Below are 8,862 nucleotides of genomic sequence, written 5' to 3'. Positions count from 1 at the left end.
GAGGCGCTCCTCCTGACAAAGTTGCCTTCTGAGTAGGAAGAGGGAGAGGAAACTAGTGTGGCCCTTCACTAAAGATGTACAACATCCACCTACAAACTCAATGAGAGAAATGTTTTTATCACTTCTTCCTTGATATGAGAGCTGTAATATGTCCCACAACTGCCCGCATTGAGAGAAGGCTGTTCTGTAAGTCGCTGGAAAGTTTACTTCTGTAAAATCCTACACTCCGTAACACATCTCTCTCCTGTGTATCTGAGTCACTTTAATCCAGAGAAATCTGTTTCCAGCACGTGTGCAGAGCTTCAGAGTCAGTGCTTTTAGGTGCAGTGTCCATATTTACATGATCTGTGTAGTTTGTAAGGAGTTAGGATTCTGCATGCATCGGATTGGAGATTTAGATTTGATGCTAATCTCCACATGTACAATCTTAATACACCCAGTAAACACTAACGCATTTCAATTTGACCTAAACTCTATCTTCCCCCCAAGTTCTCTGATAGCGCCACTTCTCCACATGTTTGGTTATGTAGTCAGTTTCATCATACAGTAGTTTTTGTTATATTTTATACTTGGCTTGTTATACAAATGACTAATCATTTTATGGATTTGCTTACTACCTGAAGTTTCACTAGAAATACGTACTTACAATTTTTTTCTGAACAACTTATTTAAAGCAAGAGATAACATTTGAAATTCTCCCTAACATCATCAAATAATGTAGCTGCATATACTTTAGAAACAGCGCTATTTTTGCAAAGAGAAATAAAAAGTTCATAGGCGTATATACTTTGAAAGTTATTATTTATAAAAATTACCTCTCAATTCTAAAAATTGATAAATTAATAATTTATAAAATTGCAAAATCATTCTCATAAGGCCACATTTATTCAAAACTTGTAAAATAAGTGAAAGTCAGTATTTTCTTTTTAAGAATTCATTATTTGAGCCAACTACCTGGCCAACCCATGGATTTTTTGACAAGGTGGTAGCTGTCAGAAATCTGGAATTGGGTGGCCTGAAATAAATAATGTGATCCGGACACCTCTGGCCCTAAACTAAACTGTCATGTAGGAATCCTCAAGCAAAATTTTAATCTTATGTTTGTTTCCTTTGACATAAAATGAAAATACACTATTTTAATTTTATTAAGTGGGCAATTCAATGCTGCAATCATCATCAGATACAAACTAGAGTGAATTGTTGGTCCTGCACATAATTTAATATCTGATTACATAATTTCCTCTTTAACAAATTGTAAGGTAGTTTATTGTCATAAACTATGCATTCTCAGTGCCTGATTGATCAGTATTATTGTCTATTATAAGTGACTATATTTAAAAGAGAAAAAATATAACATCAATGTTCTAAATTAGCTATATGTACACGGAAGATTATTTATTTGTACAAATCTCAGTCCTTTCATTTGTAAATACAACGTTTGTTGGGCAACATATCTGTGTGTCTATCAGTCATCTCAGTATTTCAGCTCTGAAAATAAATTTACTCTAAACATGTCAAAATTCATCCTGAAAGGGCTATTTTTCACTGTTTTATTTGTCTGGTTAATAAAGGACAATAACGCAATGTTGAAAGGTTTTAATGTCATCGCTCTGGTATGAAAGGTATAATAAACACTATTGCAGCGGACACCTCTGCCCAGGATCAGCAGGCTACAGCAGCACAAGCTCCTTGCCCCTCCATAATCCAGCTGTGTTACACTGAAAGTAGCAGAGCTAGGCTGAGTCCACTCTCAGTCAGGGTCAGCTGACTCCAGCTAAATTCCTCCCCCCCGAATTAACCCTTTGTTCTCTTCAGCAAAGATACACTTGTACCCTCATTCTACAGTCCTGCCTGCCTGACACTTGTTATCAGCAGGTGTCCCGAGGCCCGCCCAGTTTCCCCCTTCCCACGCTTGTAATGAAGTGGGTGTCCTGGGAGTCCTTTGTCCTTGCTACCCTGAGCAGTTTAGATCAGCCCAAGACTCAGTGTCTCTCAAGTCTCTTTCTCTGTGTTTCTTTTAGTCCCCACTTTCCTATCTTGAGGACATTGTACTGGCTTAGAGGAGGCCAGGACCACTGCAGGGCTCTCTGGCAACTCCCATTATCCTTTCCCTATACACTATCTTCTTATATCCTGTTACTATTATTGCCAATTGGTGTCTTTCCATTTAACATAAAACAATTGTTCAGTTTTGCAGCAAGAAATTATGAGGATTATAGAATAGAACAGGGGAATTAGTTTCATACTGAAAGGGATTTTTTTTAACTGCTTTCACCTTTTCAGCATGATCATAACTTGGAAATGCCTCTTGGATGCATCTTTTATTTGGTTTCTATGTGTATTCAAGCTTTTCTGACTTCTCCAGCAATGATCCCACTCACTGCGGTCACAGGTGAAGGTGGATCTTTGGACCACTGGTTCCCAGTACTATCCTGCACACATGTTGATGAATGAATCTAACCCCACTCCCCAGTTGAGGACAGCCATGTATCAAGCCTTTTACAGAGGTGTCCCCAATTTCTCCAGTTCTGATCATGACCCAATTTCTACACTGGTGTACATTTCTTTATTCTATAAACTATTGGGTAGTAATTAAAATTTTTTTCTAGCTATGCCTCTACTACCTGCAAGTTGAGAGCACATTGATACACCATGTAAACTTCGCTAACTCCTGTTTCATGGTTTTAGGAAATCGGGCCACATACATTCTTTTAGGAGTCTTAACCGCTCATATATACAGTATTTCCAGTAGGTTTCCTGAGACCCAGAACTGGGTCTAGGTTTCATCAGCAGGGTTCTATCAGTCATTGGTTCAAATAATATTTGTTGCTTACTAACTATAGTCAAGGTGTGAGAATAAGAAATGAGCTTTTCTCAAAGTCTCAAACTGTCCTCAGGGAACAATCGTATTAAGGTGTGTATGTTTTAGGGTTAGTGGAATTATATGCATAGCATAAATCTATTAAATCAGCAAGCCACCATCTGTTAAGCCTAGATGTACATAAATACCCTATACTTTAGCTTCTCATATATTTTAATATGTGAACAAGAGCACTTTTGAGACAGAAAGGGGGCATTGTTAATGTTTAGTCCAGAGCAACTGGAAAACACCCAAATTGACTTCAGCAATAGCTACACTTGGCCACAGCGCTATTATCTTGCTTAGCCCTCATAGTAACCCTATGATGTAGATATTGTTTGCACTAATTTACAGATTTGAAAATCCTGGAGGGTAAATCCCAGAATGATTTATAGAAGAAGCAATGACTGGTATGTATAATTATTAGTAAAAGAAAAGTATACAAAGAGCAAAATGTCACGGCATATTTGAGTTCAAAGAGCCTTGAACTTCTGTGCAGAAGAGAGTGGCTAGGGTCAGAGCTGAACGTGGGGAATTTCAGGTGTCATCGGTGGACATATTTATGATGTTGATTTCAACGTGGGCTCAGGTTCAGTCTCCTAAAGCCAGGTCTGGTGAGGACTTATTAGCTCTTAAACACTTGGTTTAGCAGAGTTAAACAGAGAGATGCAACAGATTCCTTCTATACTCTTTCACATGCCTGTTTAAAGTAGTACAATCAGCAAATGTTTGTCATGCTGTTCTTGCCACAAATATTCCTTAAGTGTCCATTATGTGTTTGCTATTATGAGAGGCAAATCTGAGTACCTCTTAAGTAGCATTGGCCTGGTTAAAGAGGCAGGGAAAGGTAAAAGTCAAAAACTACACTTTTAGAGGAGACTCTGGAACATGAAATGGACCAAGGAGAAATAATGCCAGAGAGGCAATTTTGGGACGAGAACCACAGGTAACAGACAAAGGATTCTGGCAGCTTTATAGTTCCTGAGCTAGGGAGCAAGGGTAACAATGGGATACACAAGGAGTTGTAGACCCTGGTATTTCCTGGAATCCTTCCTAAGACTTGAGCCCAAATTCTTCCCTTGGGAGAAGACCTGACCTGGAGTTGAATGTCAAAGTTGCACTGAAGCCCCATTAGGAAAAGCCATACTGGCTGTGCCTTTAAACCTGATTCACAAAGCCAGAGTCTACTTGGACTTCCCAGCTTATTGGCTATGGTCCCATACTAGTTTCCCTACAGGCTGTTCTGCTGGCAGATATGTGACAGATATCAGGGAGTAAAGCAGAATGTTCTCCAAAACTACAAAAGATAGACTCCCTGCTCCCCAAGGGATGATTTTCATGCTCTGAAACTGGTATCAGATCATTGAGCTACAGTCCAGCTTCGCCGTGAAATGCTGCCAGTAGACTCCCAGTCCACAGGCTCACTGGACTCAGCCCATTGTATCTGAACACTTTGCCTTTGTTCACTGTATTTCACCCCTCTGCTCCATGTTCCTTGACTCATTGTTTCCCTCTTCAACTTTGGTTCATGCTTCAGAGACAAATGCAGTGCCTTGTCCTTCATGAGCCTTTCCTCATCTCTCAGAAAGGAATCTGAGCTAATATTGGACTTTGCTTGTGGGTCTCTTTTAACCTATATTGCCTCTTGGTGTGTTCCAGGGTATTTGGGTTTATTTTATCTCCTTATAAGTGCAAACTCCATGAGAACAGGTATATATCTCATATTATCCATCAAGTCTTAAGCACAGCTTATTAGAAAAATTCTCATGCGAGGTCATATAGGTAAAGAAGAGAGGAAGCAGAATTGAATCTTGGCTTCATCTCATGAGGACACCTCCAATCTTGACCACACTCCAACCACTTTTCCCCTTCATAGCCCTGAGCACGACAATACCAACTCTGTGTTGATATAAAAACCAGCAGTTCATATGGAGAACATGATTGACATGTTTACCATTATGTTATTATGACTGTAATGTGATTTTAATGTATGAAAGAAAAGCCATGGTTTTTAAACCATAAGTGTTTATTGATCCCTTACTTTTGTGCACCAATAATATAGATTAAGGTATAAATAATAGTTCTCATTTTTTTTTGAAGAAAGGGAAGTACAGAGAAGATGAAGGGTTTGTTTCAGATACTTATTGGTGGGAATGGTGATTCATTCAACTTATATACATTTTTCTCTTATATCCATTGCAAGTTTATATAGATAATCTACTACCAACTGGTTGGAAAATAAAACATTTAGTGCCCTCACTTTACTGTAATGCATTGATGGCATAATTATGGATTGTTAGTATGTAAATGAAGGGGGAAATAGAAGGTATTAATGTTTGTTAATCATCTTTTAGTTGGCAGATAGCTTACAGAGTTCATGGTACACCTTTTGGAAAATCCTAAAATGTAAGCATCGTCATTCTGATTTGGTGGATGAAGAAATGAGCTTGGAGAGATTATGTAAATTGCCCAAAGTTACATAGCTAAAAATAACAGAATCGACATCAGAGCTCTTGTCTAAATAGTCCAAAAAAACCTGAATGTTTGCCAGTAGCCCATAGAGAATGGAGTCTGTGGGTTCTATTTCTTTAATCACTGATTCTTTACAAGTCTATTGACTGTCATTATTTTTATTATTTTTTAAATGGGATAATACCCATCCCTCTTGCTCTTGTAAGAATTTGATGAAATCTAAACTACTTTATTTATTGAATCAATACAGCAACAAATTGAGAAAAAAACAATCTTTTACCAATGAGGTCACTTATTAAAACCTTACAAATCAGATTCCAGAATTTGATTCCAAGGTGACTGTGCCTTCAGCTATAATGTGCAGTTGGCTTATAGTTAAATGGACAGGAAAGCCCTATTGTATTTCATTAGCCATTCACAATCTACACATTTGATTACCAAACAAACCGAAGGATACATTTTTGCATTGTTTCCATATTACAAATTCTACAACTGTCCATTAATCACAGCTGTTCTTTCTCCAGAGTGCCACAGCAATGTTATCTTTGGGAAGTTCAGAATATGACTGACTAACCTTAAACAAAATCGATAACCACTCGTGAACAGTGGCACTTTAGAAAACCTGGTTGATAAACTCTGATTTTTCTATTCCTAAAGATCTTTGGTGACTTTATTGATAAATGTAAGCATTTGGTACATTTCGGGAATCACTGATCTTTAACTATATAGCTCTGGGGAAAGGGTTAGAGAGAAAGATTATTGCTTGACAATATTTCAAGATCAAGGTGTTTGGAATTGTAGCACACCTGAGAATAAGTTAGTTTTTTCAAGGTTACAGGTTCAGCACCTTGACTTAATGCTAACATCTAGCCCTAAAATATGCACAGAAAATATATTTTTCTTGATTTGTCCATCATTCACATACCAGGGTTATGGAGATTGTTATTTGATAAAGGCCTGGGCATGATGCTGAAAAAAGTGAAACTCCTTGGAAAAAGTCTTGATCTAATTAAGATTAGAAGAGAGAAAAAAATTTCAGACATTACGATCTTGCTAACAAGCACTTTGGAGATTGTGGTGCCTTTTCTCCGGTCTCAGAGTTGTACAATGTATCTGGGGGCGCAAGGGATGTGGATGTGTCAGACGTCCTCAGGTGTGCTTTGTAATATAAAGTGCAGGAGACCAAAGGGATCCTGTGAAACCAACCCCTTGACCAATGGGAAAGCTGCAGAAAAAACAAGAAGGGGTCGAAATGCTTACAGGCCAGGTAGTTACCAGCACAGCTGCATGGACTCTTCTCCTTAGGCTCTGAATAGTGCCTGATTTTGTTCTTGGTGGCAGCAGATTCAGAGGGATGGAAGAGCAGAGGGAAACACAAGAAGTTCAATGTTGGCGAAACAAGTCCTCCATTGACCACTTCAGGTTCTGTCTCCAGAACCTTCCACACAATTTGCTATTGAAGGCTTTGCTGACACGAGTGGATCCATCCCAGACTGAGTTGTATGTCCCCTCACACCAACAGCTTTTCTTGTAATTTTATCTAAATTTTCTGACTCCCTTTCAGAGTACAAAAAATTCAATATTTGGACTTGACATTCCTTATGACCCAGAAAAATATACGCTTAGACTGACTAGCTATCTCTCTTCTACTGTCTATTTCTAATCAACGTATGGATCAAATTTAAACTGATCAAATTTAAATAGCATCTTGCTGAGTCTATTTTTCAAAATTTGATGGCATTTCTTTCACATTACACAGCTGAGTTACAGAGAACCCTTTTAGAATTTAAGATTTGCTAAGCAAGGAGACAATGACATGAGTAATGTTTATGGTAACGATTCACCTTGTCTACCTCCTGCCTTCATCCTTCTAACCCTATTAGTTACCTCCGGCAAAAGCAGATTTTTTGGTTACTATTGTGGTTTTTTCCCAATGAGTTTTTTGAAAGCAGCTTTTACATCTTTGTTCCGCAGACTGTAGATCAGGGGGTTCAACATGGGAATGATAATCGTGTAGAATACAGAGGCCCACTTATCTTGGTCCAGGGAGTAGCTGGACGTCGGCCGCAGGTACATGAACATGACTGTGCCATAGAAGAGAGTGACTCCAGTGAGGTGAGACGCGCAGGTGGAGAAAGCCTTGAGCCGACCCTCCGTGGAAGTCATTCTGATGATGGCGACGAGGATGAAGGCGTAGGAGATGAGGATGACGAGGATGGTGCTGAACTCAATGAAGCCGCACAGACTGAACAGCAATATCTCACTGACGTAGGTGTCAGAGCAAGAGAGGGCCAGGAGCGGCGGGATTTCACAGAAGAAATGGTTGATGATATTGGAACCACAGTAATTGAGGCTGAAAGTGAGGGACGTGTGGGCCACTAAACTCACTAGACCAGCCAGGTAAGAGCCCAGCACAAGAGCTGCACAGACTCGCTTGGACATGAGAGTGCTGTAGTGCAGGGGTCTGCAGATGGCCACAAACCGGTCATAGGCCATCGCAGCCAGGACATAGCACTCTGCATCCACAAAACCTACAAAGAAAGCAAACTGTGTGGCACAGCTGGAGAAAGAGATGACTTTGTGCTTTGTTAGAAAGTCAGCTAACATCCGGGGTGCTATGGTTGAGGAATAGCCCAGGTCGACGAAGGAGAGGTTGCAGAGAAAAAAGTACATGGGTGTGTGCAGGTGAGTGTCTGTTACGATCAGGATGATCATACCGATGTTCCCCACGACACTGACCAGGTACACAATGAGGAAGACCCCGAAGAAGGTGGTCTGCAGCTGAGGGTCTTGAGTGATGCCCAGGAAGACAAATTCAGTTACTGTCGACTGGTTTTCTTTATCCATGACTCCAATTGTACACAGACCTGGATTTGGCTTATTGACGAGGGTGGTAAATCTGTCACTGGAAATACTCAAATTAGAACTAAATAATCATACAGTTGAGGTTTTATATGCAGAAGTAAATGAAGATTTTGTTTAGGGTGACTCTCAAAAATCCTTCAGTGATGATTGAGTGACTGAGACTGCTATGTGGCCTCTCCCGGTGCCCACACACAGAAGAAGATGGTGTTGGTTTCTTGGGAACGGCACGTCCTGTTTCTCCAAAGCTCCTGGAGCTCTGCTGTCATTCAGCGCATGATATCAGATGTTTGTTGGACCTGGTTTAGGCAGTTATCTGATTTATTCGTTAGTAAAGAAGAATGGTTTTGAGTGTTCCTTCTGTCTAAAACAAAGCAAATATAAATGCAGATAATGCATAAACTTTAATTCTCACTATAGGTCAGGATAGAGAAGAAAATGAAAGGCTCTGAGATGGCAAAGTATCATGTATCATATGCACAAATAGAGAATGTGAGATCTTCATTGCAGAGGGTCAGAAGTATGAGAATAAGCAATGAAAAAGTATTTTTATCAAGTAATTTAAGTGCATGATATAAATTCATTCTCGCAAGAGCTATAAAGAGCTGGTATGCATCATGAACTCTATCTTAGACCTGAAGAGAGCACTAGACATTTAGCAACTTTCA

At 39.5% G+C, this 8,862-nt stretch overlaps 1 protein-coding gene across 1 annotated transcript; it reads right to left on the bottom strand.

The window, feature by feature from the left end:
- Nucleotides 1-7,246: 7,246 nt before the first annotated feature.
- Nucleotides 7,247-8,179, bottom strand: Or5ar1 (olfactory receptor family 5 subfamily AR member 1). Its single transcript, XM_004869793.2, has one exon. The coding sequence runs from the start codon at nucleotides 8,177-8,179 to the stop codon at nucleotides 7,247-7,249; it is 933 nt and encodes a 310-aa protein (XP_004869850.2).
- Nucleotides 8,180-8,862: the final 683 nt, after the last annotated feature.

This window comes from Heterocephalus glaber, unplaced genomic scaffold (genome assembly GCF_053883595.1).
Source record: "Heterocephalus glaber isolate CG9 unplaced genomic scaffold, H.glaber_assembly_v1.0 deba00001805, whole genome shotgun sequence".
In the NCBI taxonomy this organism is placed as follows: Eukaryota; Metazoa; Chordata; class Mammalia; order Rodentia; family Bathyergidae; genus Heterocephalus; species Heterocephalus glaber.
The sequence above is the reverse complement of the archived record's forward strand: the minus strand, read 5'-3'. Positions and strand labels throughout refer to the sequence as shown.

Coding starts and splice junctions, on each gene's coding strand:
- Or5ar1 (XM_004869793.2), bottom strand. CDS start 8,179: ATGGATAAAGAAAACCAGTCGACAGTAACTGAATTTGTCTTCCTGGGC.